Source organism: Neomonachus schauinslandi, chromosome 1 (assembly GCF_002201575.2).
Source record: "Neomonachus schauinslandi chromosome 1, ASM220157v2, whole genome shotgun sequence".
In the NCBI taxonomy this organism is placed as follows: Eukaryota; Metazoa; Chordata; class Mammalia; order Carnivora; family Phocidae; genus Neomonachus; species Neomonachus schauinslandi.
This window is the reverse complement of record NC_058403.1, coordinates 166,061,890-166,082,044: the sequence shown is the minus strand read 5'-3', so window position 1 is coordinate 166,082,044 and position 20,155 is coordinate 166,061,890. Positions and strand designations below refer to the sequence as shown.

General features: G+C 38.0%; 1 protein-coding gene across 1 annotated transcript in view; it reads left to right on the top strand.

Annotated features, from left to right (window-relative positions):
• GRM7 (glutamate metabotropic receptor 7) overlaps positions 1-20,155 on the top strand; it is an 886,221-nt gene that overhangs the window by 471,655 nt on the left and 394,411 nt on the right. Inside the window, 2 exon segments of the mRNA XM_021694901.1 lie at positions 12,011-12,152; positions 17,602-17,756. Of these exon segments, the coding sequence (XP_021550576.1) occupies positions 12,011-12,152; positions 17,602-17,756 (297 nt within the window).

Below are 20,155 nucleotides of genomic sequence, written 5' to 3'. Positions count from 1 at the left end.
ATTCATTGAGAGAGATGTGATAGAGGAGAGAGTAAGGGACCAGAGGTGGAGGAAATCTCATCAGAATTCCTGAGAGCAAGTAGGGAAATAGCTCTGGATTAAGTAAGGGTCAGGAATTCTCAGGTTTTTTTCCTGGTAGTGTATTTAGCTATATGGTGTTGTGCAAATAGGCTTAATTTCCAAGCTCTTGTCCCCTCATCTATAAAAGTGATCAGTACTCCCACCTCTCTCTATGTCTTGTAGTACTTGGTGGTATTCAAATAAGAATGGATGAATTAAAAAAGCTTTGGACCCACAAAAAGGATCATTCTGGGGGAAAAGACAATAACCAATTAGTGAAATGACCAATGAAGAATTACAGAAATCACTTATTAATTTATTCATGGAAGATAATAGTATAGAAATGATTTTTTTAATTACTATAGTATAGTACTGCAAGAAATACACACAAAGATTACTGAAGAATTCACAAAGCTAAGAGCATATCTTTAGAACCACTGTCCTAAGAATATGAAATAGTTTGTGTGTGTGTGTGTGTGTGCGTGTGTGTATGCTTGCCCTAAATTCCCATTAAATTTGAATTCTCTGGATGGATTCCCACACAGATATGATATCCTATTACGTCCTTATTTTCAAGATTTAAAATGAATCATAAAATTGGCCTGTTCCATTGCTCCATTTTGACCACACACATCCAAGTGAGAGCTGAATAAATGCAAACAGTAGTTCAGAAATATCAGTCATGTTTTGGACTCATGAGTTGACCTCCTTTGTTATTGTCCAGGAATGCGTAGTGGGACATCCTTACAGAGTCGCTGCTTGGAGACAAGTGACAATTGATTCCGACTGCCGAGGCTGCTCAAGCCACAGGGAAAAGCAGTCACTGTAAAACATCAGCCAATTTCTTAGTTCTTGTTCCGGGAAAGGAACAGCTTGCCTTCTAAAGGCTTCCTGAATCAGAGCACTTTCTCGATTAAGCCACTCATGACCTGCCAAGACACCAGCTGTTGAGAAAAACTTGATGTTCCATATCGGGATTTTGGTTGTAAGCTAAACTCAGAGCATTCTCAGAGGCCAGCTCAGTTCTGAAAGAGAATTAGAAAGAAAAGTTGTCTTATTAGTCTGTATCCCCATGTGAGTGAGGATTCTTTTGTTTTGATTTCTATATCACCAGCAACTAAGAGAGTGCTTGAGACGTGGCAGATGCTTAGCAAATATTTTGTTTAATAGAGTGAATGAATGCTTGGCTATGAAAATGGCAAAAAGCAACCCACAGAGTAACATCACCAGCCAGAAGAGTATCAAATCAGGAATCAAAAGGCTTAATTGCAGAGCATCAGCTCTGGTGCCAAGTTGGTTGGTCACTTCCCATTTCTTCACCGTTTTCACCATCTTTACAATGGGAGGGTTGTTCTAAGATCAAGTAAGCTAGAATATACATGATTCTGTTCAAGATTGCTTCAAGCCTCCATATCTCCCAAAGTAAGATGCAAGTTCTTCTCAGTCAAAAGGAAGCCACTGAAATTCCTGAACATATTTAACTGAGATTTGCTGTCTGACATCACTTGGCTGAAAGATGTGGTGGAATGACCTCGAATTAGTGTGTGTGGGTAGTGCATAGGTTCTGCTCTCTCCTCACTGGCAGGGCATAAACAGAACATTTCTTGCCCAAGCCTCAAGTTTCTTGTTAAAAAGTCTTGCGCCATAGAACCCCAACCGTCTAACTACTGCATTTTATCCTAGTTTGCTGCAGGCAAGTTCATCTCTTTATGCTTCCCCAAATGCTTTTTATACTCTGGCAGCTGAGCATTTTCTTGGGGTGTTCATCTGTCCTTGTTTCCTGCCTTCCTTCTTTCCTTCCTCTCCCTTCTCGATCCTGAAAAGGACAAAGATATCTCAAATATTAAATAGGGAAACAAAGATTAAATAGAGAGTTGGTGGCTAAGGAAAACAAGAACCCTGAAGTCCTAACTCCCAGGCTTCTACCACATATGCCTCCATCACCAAAATCTTTGCTCAACCCTCCTCCAATCCTGGGTACTGTTTCCAATTTCCACAGGACTCCTTACTCTTTCCCTTTGTGTCCCTCTCCTACCCAACTATTTTGTCCACAAATCTGTGCAGGTACCAATCAATCCCTTTCCCCCAGCTTCTTTACTGTCATGGTGAGCCCTGGTCTCTCTTCTGTTTGATATGTTTCCTTAAAATTCTTTCACTCTCAGGAATTTTCTCCTCCTTCTGTATCAGGATGAGAATTCTTGGAAGGCAAGGTTAAAGTAGGAATGTATTCAATTGCACATAACATAAACCTACTCCTGGCAATTTAAATAAAAAGGTGGTTTGTTTTCTCACATATCAGGAAGTCCATAAGTCATTGGTTACTGACACTATTTCTTCTGCTCAAGGATGCATGACTTCAGGGACTCCGGTTCTAGCTTTCTGTTTTACCATTTTTAGCGTGTCGGTTTTCATCATTTTTTGTGTGTCCCACTGATGCCAAAAGGACAATAAACGCTCCAGACATGACATCCAAAATGCTGAAGGAAGCACAGGGTCTCTCTCTCTTTCTCATCCCATCTATCCCCACAGCACCGCCCCCCCCCCCCCCCCCCAGTTTTAGTTTTTCAGAACTGTCCTCAGAAAAGTTCTGTCTGTTTCATGAGTAACAAGGTCATTCCTACTTGGAAAAGAGGCTGGAGATTTGAAAACAGAATTGGCCCCTTTGATGGTGATCAGTGATGGGTTGTTGCCTGGGAATGGCCAGCTGACTTCCCTTAGCACCAGGTATCTGTCAGCAAAGAAAGAAGGGGAGTGGAAAGTTGGACAGTTTTATCCAAAATGACCTTTCCAGTTGATCTCTCTCTTCCCTTCATTACATATGCTTCCACTGATGCCCTCTTCCACCCACCAGATGTGAAACAACCCATGTGAGACTACAGTTCTCCCATAGAGCCTTTGGTGATTCCTGTAACAAGATATCCACACACTGCCCCCCCCCTTTTTTTTTTTTTGCTTATATAACATTTGTCCTCCTCTCCTCTTGCTTTGGACAAGAACGTTGTTTTATGACTTAGCATGAAGGATAGGAAGATGAAAATCCTGGTACTTCTCTGCCATTAAATTTTTGATCTAGGGTGAGTTACTTCACTTCAGAATACCTCCATTTCCTCTGTCTAAATGGGGATGTTAGCACACCTGCCTCATAGGGTTGTATGACCATGGACTCTGTCAGTGATGTAAAGCACTTAGAATGGTATCTGATACATAGAATTCAGTGGTTTCCAATCCTTCAACTATGATTAATGTTATCACTGCTGAACACTCTGGACCTCAGTTTCCCCCCTCGTAATGGGGAATTAGATGAGGTTATTTCTCAGGCTCCTTCTGCTTTCATATATTATTCCTTTAAAAAATCCTAGGGAGCCTTTCACACAAGAGTCTCAATAAATATTTTCAATTGAGTTGGCAGGTCGAAATAATAGAGCAAATCATAAGTAGAAGTGTATCATGTATAACCTCTGACAGGTTGAGCTGCAAATGTTAAATGATTTCCTATTGCTTCTGCTTATTAGATGGAAAAGTATCCATTCTCATTTGAGAGAGAAAAGTATTTTTAATGGAAACCATTTGTGGTCTAACTCCTGACGTTCTTCTTGCTGTTACAGATTGCTAGCTACCATGGGCAGACAGAAAACTGACCAGTTTTCAGCTTCAGATTGAGAAGCAGATTGATTTCTGGGACTCTGAAATTCTTTCCATTACCTCAGTGGCTTGTATCCCCCCTCAAGCCACTGAGAGTGGGCTTTCTTAGATAAAGCTGACATGTCATGAATGGCGTTATCCTGTCTGTGACATGCCTCTTCATTTGCACCATTTATGATGAAACTGTTCAATTTTTCCTATATGTTTACTCCCCACAGACGTGAAAATTAATTTGGCAGTTGCAATGCTAACCTGCACCATAAAACTCCAGTTAGTTTTCGTGTGCATATGAAATGCCCCTCAAAAGTGAGATTCTTAGGCTCTTGATGTTGAACAAATATTTTTCTTTTTTTTTTTAATTTTTTTTTTTAGATTTTATTTATTTATTCATGAGAGACAGGGAGAGAGAGAGAGAGAGGCAGAAGCAGGCTCCCTGCTGAGCAGGGAGCCCAATGCGGGACTCGATCCCAGGACCCTGGGATCATGACCTGAGCCGAAAGCAGACGCTTGACCATCTGAGCCACCCAGGCGCCCTGAACAAATATTTTTCTAGATATAGGTTGCTCATATACTTTGGTGACCAAATTACATCAGAGATGTAACAGCAGGCAAGCTGAATCCACTGTGAGGGTCTAAGCTGAAACATAGACCATAGAGAGAAAGTTAGCATTCAAGTTTAGAATGAAAAGATGGTCACAGGTCAGAGGAGAATGTAGTGTGCTGAGTTACCCCCATTGTTGAAAAATAAGCTAACTGCTATCAGGACACCTCAAGTATGTGGGCGTGTACATGCATCTGTGTGGACCGTTCCATTCCTTGCTGGAATAGATATGATTTGTGTTACTTTCTCACAGTGACACATTTCTAGCATGATATGCTTTGGATTGAATGTTTGAGGCAAAGTTATCTATGTACAATATACATAAATTTTTCAACCTACCACATTCTCTTATAGACCTGAAGCAAATGAAGTGACCATCTTTCCAGGAAGCACTGCTCAAGCCTTCTAAGAACAGAAGATCAAAACAGCTTGTTTATCTCTCATCCTTTGTTTTCTAATCTTCTGTCTTTTTTAAGATTTTAGCTTTATGAAGATGTTCGTTTGCATTAACATGTTAATAGCCAATTTCTCTCTTCTGTTGAGTTTGATTTTGCACACCTGTGGGCAGTTCTCTGTGCGAGGGGGCAAGCAGCTCATTTCTGCAATCACAAAGCTCCATGCATGGATTCCTCCAGTGTGCACTGGGTGGGCCCTAAATCTGTGAGTGCAGACCGCCCCTCCACTAATCACGTCGCCAAATGGAGTTTGCTCTAATTTGCTTAATCACTCAGCTGTAATTGAATCCTGATGGGAAGCTGGGTTTCCATCCAGAATTATTCCCCTTCTCCTGCCGAGAAGGTGGGTAAAGTAGCCATTTCTTCTCCCTAGCAGCCCCAGGACAGTTTGCAGATGGTTTCATTCCTCCATACTCTGTGATGTTTTCCAGAGTTGCAGGAATTATGGCATGGAGACTGTAGTCCCCAGTCCCAGAGATACTTCTCCTGTTGTTCTCTCTCTGCATCATTGTAAACCTTATAACAAAGCATAATGGTCCCTCCCTTCCTTCCTTCTCCCTATCTTATCCTCCTAAGAGCTCTCTAAAAAGTTTGACTAGAATATGTATCCAAGTATGCTACTTCTGCCTGAGCTGGCTACACCCAATTTGGAGAGCCCAGGTCAGTGCTTTTCAGAACCTGCTCCCCAGACCATCAGCACCAGAATCACTTGGAAGTTGTTAGAAACACAAATTTACAAGCTTTACCAAACCCACTGAATGAGAATCTCTCGAAGTGGGGCCAGATATGGTCCTGCTCTACTACTTACTAAATACGTGTTCACTGGAGGTAAGACCTGGGCAGGTATGTGGGGAGTTAGGTAGATTACCTAAGTAGATGATAGATAGGTAGATAGATGTATACATCTATATGTAAACCTAAGAGTAATTGTAGCCCAGAGGAGTTGCAAAGATAGAATTTCCCTATACCCTTCCCAAGTTACCCCAAATATTAATAAACAGCCAGTGTACACATCTCAATGGAAAATAATACTACTACCTCAAGTACGGATTTTATTCCGATGCTGCTAGTTTTTACACAAATGTCTTTCTGTCCCAGGATCCAGTCCAGTTTTCGGTTTCTCAGTCTTTTATTTCATGACCTTCACCGTTTTGAAGAGCACACATCAGGTGTGTTGCAGAATACCCTTCAATTTGGATTTTTATGATATTTTCTCATGACTAGATGACGGTTATGGATTTGGGAGAAGACAAACACAAATGGGGTGCCCTTATCATCACATCATATCAGGGGTGACATGAAATCAACATGACTTATTAGTAGTGCTGTTAACTTAGTGATCCAGTTAAAGTGATCCAGTGTCTGCCAGGTTTCTCTACTCCTGTTACTCTTTTTCTTTCCTGTATATTCTTTAGAAACAAGTCACCAAGTATGACTTTAACTCAGACGTAGAGGAATTAATCTCCACCTCTTCAAAGGAAGGGTATCAAAGAAGTTGTAGGCGTATGTTAAAACCACCAGAGTAATAAATATTTGGGGGGAAATAACTTTTAAGCTATATAAATGTTCAGTGTCTCCTTACAGTTTCCCACACTAACTTGAGCATCTCTCAGTGGCTCTTATGTGCAGCAATTATTACTATCATGTTCTCATGGTGATATTGCATTTCTCTCATTCTTTATACATTTATTATTTGGAATTGCTCTGTACAGAAAATTAATTCCTTCTATTTATTTAATCCTTTTTTTTCAATATGGGCTCATAGGTGTATATTGTATTCTTTGGATAATCATTTAATATCATTGTTACTTATTTTGTTGTTCATATTTTTCTAGCTTTGTTTACTGGAAACACTTTGAGGTGGCTCCTGTGTCCTGTTGTGCCCATAACTTTTTCTTTCCTTTGTGTACTTCTTACTCCCTTTACTGCAGGCTCATCTTGTATCTGCCCTGCCCTGACCTTAGAATCAGCCATTTCTTCAAAGAGAAAGAACCATCTTTTTGTTGAAAGATGGTATTTCGAAACCCACCGGGGTCCTAGGAGGGCTGGTTGCTCTGGGATGTCATTGCTTCTAGGCTCTCTCAGTGGACAGTGTGTAGTAACCCATATAGAAGCATCCCTCTAAGACGTAAGTTTACACGGATACTTTGGACGCTTTCTGGCACCACATGGTTCATTCTAGCCTTACTTTTCTGCTTGTGCATAAATTCTTTAACAGTGAGAATCCTGGCTCCCATTATCTACAATTTATTTACTGTTTTGTTCAACTCAAGCATGGAAGGCAGTTCCAGAATTGCTAACTCATATCCCTGTGAACAATATACAAATCAGAGTACCATTTTATGTTCACTCCTTTTACTCTCTAGCTTTAGAGTTTCCAGTCAAAACACAATTTTTAAAAGTTACTTAGGTCGACTTATTTTCTACTCATCTCCATCAGTAAAATTTCTTCATACATTAGTAATACAGTTAGATTCATTTGTCACAGTCCACATTCCATTCTAGGGTCCCCTGACATCCTGGTTGATTTTTTAAATTTTGCATGTAGTAAGTCCAGTTATCGTGGTGTGTTGTTTTTAAGGTTTTGTGGAGTCATTCATCTACCACCACAGGACCATATGGAACATTTCCATTACCCCCAAATTCCCTTGTGGGGTCCCTTTGTACTCAACCCTTCTTCTCAACTCTTGGCATCCACGGATCTATTTTCCACCCCTATAGTTCTGCTTTCTCTAGAATGTTGTATGAACAGAATTATACAATATGTAGTCTTTTTGGTTGGGCTTCTTTCATTTAACAAAATGCTTTTAAAATGTATTCGTGTTCATCCACGAATCAGCAGGTCCTTTTTGTTGCTGAGTAGGATTCAGTTGTATGCATGTACCAGTTTGTTTATCTCTTCACCTGTTGACAGATGTCTTAGTTGTTTCCAGTTTTAGTGATTATGAATAAAGTTGCTATAAACATTTGTGTGCACATTTGTGTGAGCACAAGCTTTCAATTCATCTGGATAAATACGTAGGATTGGAACTGACTGCTGCTTGCTATGTTATCTCTATATTTAACATTTTGGGAATGCCAAACTGGTTTCCACAGTGGCCCTGCCATTGTACATTCCTTCCAGCAATGAACAGACATTCCTATTGCTCTGCATCTTCTCCAGAATTTGATATTGCTGTTTTTTAAAGCTGTTTTAATAGGTGTTGTGGCAGTATATATTTGTGTTTTTTTTTTTCCTATGCTTATTTGCCATCTATTTTTTTGTGTATGTCTATTCAGATGTTTTGCCCACTTTTTCTTTTCTTCTGTTGCTGAGTTTTGATTCTTTATAAATTGTAGATACAAGTCTTTTATTAGGCATATGATTATCTCCCAGTCTCTGGCTTGTGCTTTCATTTTCTTCATACTATCTTTCATAGAACAAAAGTTTTAAACTTGCATAAAATTTGAATTATCATTTTTTTTTTTTCTTTATGGTTTGGGCTTTTGATCTCATATCCAAAAACTCTTTGCAAAACCTAAGACCATTTCCCTTTGGGCAATGGGCAAATTCCCCTTTGTCCCCTTCTAAATGTTTTTAGTTTCATATTGTATTTTATTTTTTTTTAAGATTTTATTTATTTATTTGACAGAGAGAGACACAGTGAGAGAGGGAACACAAGCAGGGAGAGTGGGAGAGGGAGAAGCAGGCGTCCCACGGAGCAGGGAGCCCGATGGCGGGGCTCGATCCCAGGACCCTGGGATCATGACCTGAGCCGAAGGCAATGCTTAATGAATGAGCCACCCAGGTGCCCCAGTTTCATATTTTAGACTTAGGTCTATCAGTCCATTTGAAGTTAGTTTTTACATGCTGCATGAGGTATATGCCAAGATTATTTCTATATATGAATATCCCTTTGTTTCAGCATCATTTGTTGAAAAGACTATCCCTTCTCACTGATTGCCTTTTGCACCTTTGCCAACAATCAGTTGACTATATTTGTGTTGGTCTATTTCCGGACCTCTTTTCTGTTCCATTGATCTACATGTCTATCCTTTTTCCAGTCCCACAGTGTCTTGATTACTGCAGCTTGGGATTGATAGTAAATCTTGAATTTACATAGTTCAAGTTCACCAATTTTTTTGCTCTTTTTCAATTGTTTTGACTGCTCTCATTCCTTTGATTTTCGGTATAAATGTTAGAATTAGCTATTGATGTATATTTTAAAAAGCTTGCTGAGATTTTGATTGAGATTGCATTGAATCTGTAGATGAAATTGGGGAGAGTTTATTTAAATGATTTTTAAAAATTTCTTTCAGCCATATTTTATAGTTTTCAGAATATAGCTCCTATTCATATTTTGTTAGATTTATACATAAGCACCACATTTTTTGTGATATTGTTAATGGCATTGTTTTAATTTAAAATTCTAGTTATTCATTGCTGATGTGTAGATATATCATTGACCTTTGTATTTTGAGTCTATATCCCAAAACTTTGCTTAACTCACCTTTTAATTCTACAAGATTCTACACAATCATGTCATCTGCAAATAGAGACAATTTTATTTTTTCTTTTGCCAACTGTTTGTCTATTGTTTCTTTTCTTTTTTTGTTCCTTATTCTTCTGACAAGGACATCCAGTACAATGTTGAATAACAGTTTTAAGAGAGGACAAAATTGCCTTGTTATTTCTTACTATTAAGTGTGATGCTTGTTGTAGGCTTTTTGTAAATGCCTATTATATTAGGCTTAGAAAGTTCTCATCTAATCCTAGTTTTTATCATGAATGTATATTGAATTTTGTTTAGTGCTTTTTCCACATGTATTAAGATGATCATATGGTTTTTCTTGTTAATTTAAACATATATAAATTATATTGATTGATTTTCAAATAACAAATCAGCTTTGCATTCCTTGGATGAAATCCACTTGGTTATGTATGATGTATTACTATTTCTTATATATTGCTGGATTTATTTTGTTAGTATTTTTTAGGAGTTTTGTAAGTATGTCCATAAATGATATTGGCCTTTTTTAAATAACGTCTTCATCTGATTTGGGTATTAGGGTAATACTAACCTTATGAAATGAGTTATTTTCTCTCCTTTTCTATTTTCAGTAAGAGATTTTCAGTAAGAGATGCAGTAAGATCATGTTTTATTTCTTCCTTAACTGTTTGGTGGAATTTATCAGTGAAACCATGTGAGCTTGGATCTTTTTTTTTTTAGAAGTATGTGTGTGTATTTGTGTGTGTGTGTGTGTGTATGAATTTGGTATCTTTTATGTATTTGGAACTATTAATATTATCTACTCTGCCCTCAGTTTGGATAGTTTGTGTCTTTCAAGAGATTCATCCATTTCCTTTAAGTTGCTAAATTTATTGGCATAAAATTATTTATAATGTTCCCTTACTACCTTTTGCTATCGGTAGGATCCATCAGTAAGGTTAGCCCCTCTTATTCCTGACATGATAATTTGTGACTTCTTTCTTTTTGGTCAGTTTTGACTAGAGATTTATCAATTTTATTAATCTTTTCAAAGAAGCAGCTTTTGATTTTACTGATTTTTCTCTCTTATTTTTTCTGATTTCAGTTTCATTGATTTTTGCTCTTTTCTTATGTCTCTCTGCTTTTTTTGGAAGGGTGGTTAGTTAGCTCTCTTTCCTGCTTATTTCTTAAATAGAGGCTTAGGTTGCTATTTTGACTGTCTCCTCTTTTCTAACATAAGCATTTGATGATTACGTATTTCCTGCTAAACACCACTTTAGTTATAATCTATACATTTTGTATGTTCCACTTTCATTTTCCTTTAGTTTCAAATATTTTAGAATTTCCCTTGACACTTCCTCTTTGACCCACAGGTTATATAGAAGTGTGTTTTCAAAATTTCCAAGTGTTATTGATTTCTAGTTTGATTCTGTTAGGCCTGATGACATAGTTTGTACAATTTCTATGCTTTTAAATTTGTTGTTACTTTTTTTCTTTTTTTTTTTTTTTTAATGGTCCAGAGTATGGTCTGGCTTAATGAGTGTTCCATTTACATTTGAAAAGAATGTGTACTGTTCTGTTGTCCTGTGGATTGTTCTACAAATGTCAATTAGGTCAAGTTGGTTGATAGTGTTATTGAAACTCTACATTTTGAAAAAGGACCATCAGTGATTTTATGCACACTGAAAATTAAGAGCCACTTACAGAGAGCTAACACTGATTGTGACAAAAGTGTAATGAAGCTCAGCTTCGGATTAGAGTTCATATTTTTCTGTTTGTGGAAGCCTAGTACCATTTATGTAGCTGTCCATGCTCGAGGTGTAAGCTTGAAAATAGCTATCTCCCCAGCAGAAGAACAAGTTTATCCTCTTGTCTTGGCCTCTAGGTCTTCTGCCCGTTGGATGGCCTTCACCTATACCAGCCTTTCTTAAAGTGTGTTTTATAAACTACTAGATCCAGGAACTACTATTAAGCAAGAGGTGGGGTAGTGAGGAGTGTATCAATTGCCTAGTAAACTGCTGCATGTTTCCCTGTCTTGAAATTCATAATGACAATTAATATCATCATAGCTCTGAGAAATCTGGAGTCAACAAATCTATTTTTTCTATTTAATCCCCTTAACTTCTAACAAAAATACATGTTATTAACTACCTTTTAAAGTTTTAGGATATATAGGATAACATACATAAAACACATATTTGAGGGTTGGGCACATAGTATGTGGTCACTAAAAGTTTGTTGCTATAATTTGCAGTCATTGGTGTTCTTGTTGTTGTTTTATTTTTAGATTTATTCCATTGGCTCTGACCTTTAAAAGTTGGGATGGATATGAAGGTGAAAAAAGTCCTGGGAACTCAAACACCAGAAAAGCCACAGAAATTAACCTGAGTTTTAGGTGTTTCAGTACATTTTTTACTGAAGTATATTGATTGCAGTTTTCTTGTGGTATATTGCATTCATTTTAAAGACCTTCCCCCACCCATTTTGTCAATCTAAATCTTCCTCCCCAGGTTCGATATCATTGGTGTTCCTGGGCATCATTAGCCATTTATAAGTGCAGTACTAAGAAAATCAGGCTGTGCAATGTCATGGAAGGTGCACCAAGTTATGAACAACAGGTCAGGACTTAGCATGACGTCTTAAGCCTTCCTCATTCAGCAATGTCACCAAGGAAGTGCTGTGCACTCAGACATCAAAATTCCCTCCTCCCCAGCTACTCACCCTGGTTCCTTTGGTATCTCTGAGGGAACTTTATTGACACTCTGCTTTCTTTTCTTAAACAGGTGGGCTCTGCATTGCGCAGTCCGTGAGAATCCCCCAAGAGCGCAAAGACAGAACCATTGACTTTGATAGAATTATCAAACAGCTCCTGGACACCCCCAACTCCAGGGCCGTCGTGATTTTTGCCAACGATGAGGATATAAAGTAAGGATGACTGGTGAAATTCATTAATATGCATGCTGCAACTTTAGGAGACAGAAAGATCAGGATACTGGCAGAGAAAGGGGAAAAGATAGCACAGAAGCAAATCTGTAATTACATAGTGGCCAAGTCTGTCCGTGCTTTCTCCCCTACACGAGTAGTTATAGCGAACCATGGGAGCAGCAGTGTGTTGCCGTCATGTCTTCCTCCTCTATTAGCAAAATAAATATATTTAATTACTTGTAAAAAGAGAAAACCACTAGACCTTTCAAAGGTTCTTTTATTAAAGATATATCCAAATGTAACAGACTTTTATCCAAAGAATGGTTCCTCTTAATGTAAAAGAAAAAACATGTCATATAATTCTGGCTGTATTGCTACTGCTTTAGACTCAGTATGTTCCAAACCAAGCCAGTCTACCAGTATGTCTCTAAGCCATTTCTTCCTCTCTTTTCCTACCTTGATCCTCCTTGGAGTCAAAAATCCGATTGGAATCTTGACTTCCCATTTTTCCTCACTTCTTACATTCTTGGCCAAGTCATGTAGAGTTAACCTTTGTTTCTAGAACATAACATGCCCAGAATGTGTTTCTAAGACAGAAATGTGCCCTGATTTCTTCTCAGCCCACTACCACCTTGTTCCAGAATATTTATTATTTAAAATAAACAGTAATTACATCTGCTTTTTTAAAACTATTAAAAAAAATCTAGGTTATAAAAAAAAGTTCCATTCATCCTGCCCTTAGCTAACAAGGTCTCCTCTTTAGATGCAATGGCTAATGACCTGTTTCTTATATATTCTTCTAGAGACAGTCGGCATCTCTTTGCACAATGGTGGCATGCTGTGTGTACATCTTGTTCTCTTCGCCGCTAGCCTTTACTTGCTATTTTATCATGGATGTCTATGAATGTCAGTACCTATCTCTTCAGTCTTTTTAATAGCTGTGCAGAATTTCATTTTACATCCATGCTGTCATTTATCTAAATGCTCCCTTATTGATTGACATTTGATTACTGACTTTTGCAATCATAAATAACACTGTAGTAAACTTCCTTTTCCACAAATCTGTGCACACAAATATAAATATACAAATATATCATATTAATATAAACATATTTTGAGAGTTGGATATATAATATTAATATAACACAATTATATAATAATATGCAATTATATTGTTTTATATATTTATGTGTTTTTAACATAAATTCCTGGAAAAGATGTTTCCAGGACAAGGTGTGTCCCAATATGATTATTGTTTTCCAAAGAGGCTGTGCTGGTTTATATGTCCACTGATGTGAAAGAGCTGTATGGGGTTATTCAGTCTTTGTCTTAGATAAAATATATCACTTAATTTGAAGGTGGGTATCCTTTATTAAGAGAAAGTTTAAGGGCCCAGGCCATTATTGCATCGTGCTTGGATTACTGCACTGTCCTCATCACGAACCTTGCAGTTCTGTGTCTCTCCCCTCCATGTGCACCCTAAATGCTGCCCCTGAATCCATCCATCATTTTCCCAGTATTCAGCCCTGATCACGGGTAGCAGGACTATTCAATGGAAAGCGAATGAAACCTGACATTGAGCTACAAGAGGTGTTTTGCTAATGACCACTGTGTCACTTTGGGAAGTTGCCCACTGTCACCCCCTTCCTGCTTCCCAACTTCTGAGGCCTCAGTTCTCTCATCAGTAAGATGAAAATACGTTTTGAGCTCTTTTTGTGGTTCTCCAGCCTTGTCCTACCATTCTAATCTTATTTCACTCCCTGCTCCTTCACGTTTTGTGTTTCCTCATTCCCTGGTCTTTGTGTGTTCTCTCGCATGCGCCTGTAAGGCTTTTCCTTCCTCGCTTTCTCATAACAGTGCCATCTCTAGTGTGGCTTTCTGAGGGAAGCTGTCTCTGCACAATGCGGCTTTGGCACATTCTTCATAGTTGATGTCACTGATGTTATTTTACATCACTTGATCATTTGATTAGCGTCCACATTCTCCGCCAGTCCATAAGCATCTCTGGGGCAGAGGTGATGCCTCATTTGACTTCTTTCCGTATCCTCAGTCCCTATCACGGTGTTCAGTACAGAGAAATGCTCAAGGAACAGTGCCGAATAAATGAATGAGTAAAGTCAGTATGCTAATGCACTCTATATAAGAATTTAAATACAACTTCTCTGTCTGGATTTCACAGTGCTTTAAAATGTGTTCCTAATTTGACATTTAGACCCCACCCCCACTCACCCACTTCCACACCAGAATACATGGCTCTGGTCCTCCACAGTCCTGATTGCTCTTCCTCATGGCCGTTATTCATAGTGGTTTTTTCTCTCCTTCTCTACTTATTGAAATGATCTGTTTTTCAAAGTCTATCTCGAACATGCCCTTCTCCATGAAACTGTTTCTGGTCACCCCTTAAATGTATTATTTCTCTCCTTAAAAATTCTCGAGTGTTGCTCTTAGGGCATTTTTCTTCTACAGTTTGTGTTATAGTAGTTTAAAAGATTTTGTTTTCATAATATTACTCTTGGGGTTTGTTTGTTTGTTGTTTTGGCTTAATACATTGATAAGGTGTGGCTTTGTGTTTATTTCTTTTTTTTTTTTAAGATTTTATTTACTTATTTATAGGACAGAGAGAGACACAGCGAGAGAGGGAACACAAGCAGGGGGAGTGGGAGAGGGAGAAGCAGGCTTCCTGTGGAGCAGGGATCCCGATGTGGGGCTCGATCCCAGGACCCTGGGATCATGACCCGAGCCGAAGGCAGACGCTTAACGACTGAGCCACCCAGGCGCCCCTTTGTGTTTATTTCTAAATACACTGTACATGTCACATAAAAATTAGTGCAATAGCTCTGGTGACTAATTCATTATAATATGTAGGTAATGTCAGGTTTTAATTTGGGATGTAGAAATGCATGCAATCTGCTCAATAACCATGCTCATTCCTTTGCTTTGGGGTTTGTTTGTGTGCTGAATATTGTTGTATGCTGTGATTCATAGCAGTGATAGCAGAACTAGTTCTTGCGCACAGTCATAAAATTTAAGTGCATATGTGAGTTTCTTCCAAAACATGATCTTAAATACACCGATGTCTGAAAAGTATTGTTAACTCACGATGTTATGTTATTTCTTTTTTCAGAAGATTTACACTGTAAATGGGAAATTTTGAGATTTCTTAGAACATTAACTTCAAATACTTTGTCAGAGAATGGCAGTGAGGAGACAGTAATATCTAGATTTTAAAGCTAAAATAAATGCAAAGTAAGTCATGGGTACTAATAATTTGGATTTTAGACAAGAGTGGATCCTTTTTCTGGAACACTTTATTCTGATTATAAAAATAATACATAACTATTGTATATCCACTGGAAATGGGAAAAGGTTTTTTTTTTGTTGCTATTCTTTATTGAAAGGAGCCGTTAAGTTTACTTTGTCCCCTGGTTATCTAGAAAAAATAAAGGCTAAATAATTTCCTATAAAATTTGCAATCCCCATACTCAGAGATAGCATAAAATTCTGGGTTAATGTTTGCCAGCATTTTTTTCCAGACATTCATAGATTTCCCCAAAGGAATCTCCTGCTTTTTATCTTCCACTTTTTGTAATTCGCATGTCACTTTTGATGCCATAAGTATTTTTAAATGGTTTAATCTTATTTATCATAGTCCATAAACCCACACTTTTCCATTTATATTAAAGTGAACATCTACTTTTTGGATTTATGTAGTTTTGTCTTTTCTCCCCTGTTTTATTTGGCTTCTGCCCACCTTTGTAACCTCTTCAGTCTCTGCAGTGCCTTCTAGGTGGATTATTAGGTTAGCAATACATTGTGTATTATCATTATTTTTGTGTGCTCTCAGATGGCCCTATACTCCTACCTGTGTGTATATACACACGTACAAGCAACATCTAGGCAGCTCTTCTTATATACAAGTTGAATAATCTTTTGCAGTTTTTTAAATTGATTTTTCTTTTTAACGAGCGCTTGTGGAAATCTAACTCAGTATATTCTGATTGCTTTCCAATCCATCCTCACTGTCATTTGTTCAGACAGATTCCTGCTGCTCTGAATTGAGGTTGTCTGCAGTAATGAGCGTATGTTTTTGACAGCGTATTTGGTCATTTCCTTTGGATCGATTAGTAGAAATTGTATCTCTAGGTCAATGGTACAAATAATTGATTGCATTTATTTTATTAAAATAATAAACGCACATATTAAAAAAATTAAAATATGACTGAAAACACTTTGATGCAAGCAGCGGTGTCCTGTCCTGTCCCTTCAGACTTCAGGCCTTTGGTGGACTGATCAGACACCCAAGTTTCCATTCCATTAGAGGGTCTCTCTATGTCAGTATATGCAATTCTTTTCTAGGGTGGTCCAGGTTTTTCCAGAAAAGCTATTGTCTACCTGGGGTGACACTCCCTTAGCTTCTAGCATTCTGTCAGCAGAAGTGTAGATTTCCTAGAGGGTCTTACCATTTCAATACTTAGTGGTAAATTTAACTTACCTTCCTCCCCCTCATGTTTAACTCACCATCTCTCACTCATAACCTTCTGGTTTTTGGATGTTTACAATATCAGAACCTATTACTTAAAATTTTATTAGTAAATTGCCATTCCATTTTCTGCCTGGAAGAAAAAGAAGGAAACCTGAGGTTTTGCTTTTTATATATACAACCTTTCAACCAATTCTCCTTTATCTGGCCATGTACCTATGTGATACTTAGTACCTCCAAGTCTTGAGAAACAAAGAGCTTTGTTTCTATAACCCACCAAAAGAGCTTTAGTTGTAGCTTCCTCTGTTCTACAAATGCAGTTACCTATTATCTACCTCTTATTTCAAAAATATATTTTAATAACTTTACTATGAATGATTAGTTTTCCTTTTGTTTTACTTGCCTTGTTGCTCTTGTTATTTATGAACATGGGCTATAAAATTTTCAAGTATAACATACTTGTTCATTTTAATAATTCTAGACCCTTAATTTAGATTGACATGTTGCTTTCCAGAAATTATATATACCACCAGCAGTGAATGGGAGCATTCATTTCTCCTGCCCCACAACCAAACTCACAAACCAAACCAAACCAAAACAAATCTTTTGGCCAACATGAAAAGCAAATGTGATATCTTCCCCTAATTTATATTTTCCTCCTTTCTAATCTGTATGAATATGTATCTCCAGCTTACTGGTTATTTATATTTCTCCTTTTTTCTTTTGACTTTTGATGTTTCTTGCCAATTTTCCTCAAGCTGCTTTGATAGTTTTTCTTAGTGGTTTATAAAATCTCTTTATATATGCAGGGTATAGATCCTGTCACATAACTTTTTTTTTTTTTTTTGCCATTGATTACTTACTTTCTGAGAACTGGTATCTTGCTTTCCTTCTGCTTCATTCCTAATATGTATATGTTCAGCAGCTACTTCTTAGCATTAATATAACTTTTCATGTTCTTTTTCACAGGCAAATCCTTGCAGCAGCCAAAAGAGCTGACCAAGTGGGCCATTTTCTTTGGGTAGGATCAGATAGCTGGGGATCCAAAATCAACCCACTGCACCAGCATGAAGATATTGCAGAAGGAGCCATCACTATTCAGCCCAAGCGAGCAACTGTGGAAGGTAGGGGTTTTATCAGTTGTAAAATACACTGAGAGAGTGGTTTGTGCTGTGCAGGATGGCTAAATCATGGGTCTCTTTGAGGGTTTGGTGTTTTTATGTAATTTATGCAGTATAATTTCAAACGTGTAGCCATGAAATGCAAATTTGGCCATATATCTGGTCTGTTCTTTTAGTTGATATTCCTCTTTTGAAGAGATCATGTATTTTCATGATAATTAGCATATTTTTTTCACCAGAGCTTTCCTAGAGAAGAGCATTACCATTAATAAGTGAAATAATAACACAATCCAAGTGTACTTAAGTGAACCGCATTTTCTGAGAGAATATTTTCCCTTTGCAATTTATCCATTACTTCTATAGCAGAATAACTACAGGGCTTCTTGCTCTCCTTACCTTGTGGGGTTTCTTCCAGCCCCCACGATGGCGCAACATACCACCTCTCTTGGGCACCAACACTACCTTGCCTTCTTGGGTCTCTTTTGTTCTTGATCTCTTTCTCTTTATCTTACCTTCCTAAATCACTGCCCCCTTTCTTTTCCTTTGCCTTCCTTGCTGCTTCAAAGATTCTTTTAGAGGAAGAAGGAAGAGAGGGCTTTTATTGGCATCTTTCTGATATAACAAAAGTTGCTGATTACAATTTACGTTCTCCTTTAATTTGAAAAGAAAAGTTATTTCTAAAAGAAGATACCGTAAAGAAAAGGAACTCCTCCGCTGGTATCCTCCTTTGTGTTTCTTTTCTGATGGGGCAGGTCTCCAAAGATTCCCTAAAACATGCTTGCTTTGCACATTAAAAAAGCCTCTATCCTCTCACTCAAAAGGGGATCAAATAGTTGCATTTCTTTCCATTCTGTCTCCACTCCAATATAATTAATTATTCTCCCCCAGAAGGCTGCATGGTCTGTGGAGACCTTTTTGAACAAGCCAGGTTGTGGTTCTGTCACTGTTGCCTTTCTATGTTATCTGGGGGAGATAAAGATCCCATGAGTCACCCATGTGTTTCTTGGGAGTCTTTGAATTCATTTCATTCCCCAGTACGTGTCCTGAGAAGATTGCTTATCTTACAACACAGACCAGTGCATTTGCAGATGGGTTGCAGAAATAAAAGACAACATTTTAACTATCTCCAATCCTTTTTACTCAAAATTTTGAGTATCCACTGTGTGTCTTGCTCTGTTCTAAAAGTTGAAAAAACAAGATAAGGACAAAATTCTTACCTTCAAAGCATACAGAGCTGAGAGAAGGTGTCAAAAATAGCCAAGGACTAGGTCAAATGAGATACTGTGTAAGCACAGTATGGACTGGATACCACAGGGCACAAAGGAAAGACTGCAGAAGTTTATTTCGGGTGGTGAGGGTGTGGTTGGGGGATACTCCTGAGAGGAGGTAAAATCATGACTTGAAGTTCATCAGGCAGATGATGAGAAGAACATCTTGTACTCCCAACCCAGGGGACGGGAAGAGAAGAGTGAAGGACACACTAGGGTAACAGTAAATAATTCATTCTGCAGAACAGTCCTGCATTATGGTTCTGAAATTCTTATATTTCTTTAAAAATGTTCCCATTTGTAGCACATTGGGAGAACTCTATTCTCCCCCAGAATTCCAGTCATTACACCATTGGCCCGATTGACTCCTTTCTATCCTTTAGGTCTCTGCTTAGATGTTAATTTTCCTTGGAAGCTACATGTGACTATTCCACCCCAGCCAAGTTTGAGTTAGAAGCCCTTTCTATTGCTTCGGCAGCATCCTACATGATCTCTACCATTGTAGCACCTCTTTACTTGTCTCTGTCTGGAAGCACATCTCTTATGCATCCCCTGCATTGTGCCCCCAGCACCTAGAACTTGGCCTGCATATGGCAGGCACTCAAACAGATTTTTAAATGGTTGGATGCTGGACTGGTTGGAGGAATCATAGACTACCTGAGGTCCTGGCACAAAATATGGTAGACAAATGGGCCTGAGTTGGATTATGAAGGGTCTTGAAATTACACTAAGGAACGTGTTCTTTATTCTGAAAGTTTGGGCAGCATCTGAAAAGTGAAATGTGATCAAAAGGGGTTAGAAAGTTCACTCAGGTGACTTTATGGAGAGGTGAAGTGTAGGAGTTGGGTGAGAGCCAAAGCAAGCAAGAAAGGACTGAGATCCTTTCTTCCTCAGCTGTAGATGCCACATAGACATGGATGCCCATACTCCATGGTTACCAGCTCCAGTTTCATGATATTTATGGAAATTTCTAAGTATCTTGAAGTTTTTAATAAATTCTTGAAATAAAAATTTCCTGCTATGTATTTATGTATTTAGGGATGCACAGAATTCTTTTTCTTTCTTTTTTTTTCTTTTTGTTTTTCTTTTTCTTTCTTTCTTTCTTTCTTTCTTTCTTTCTTTCTTTCTTTCTTT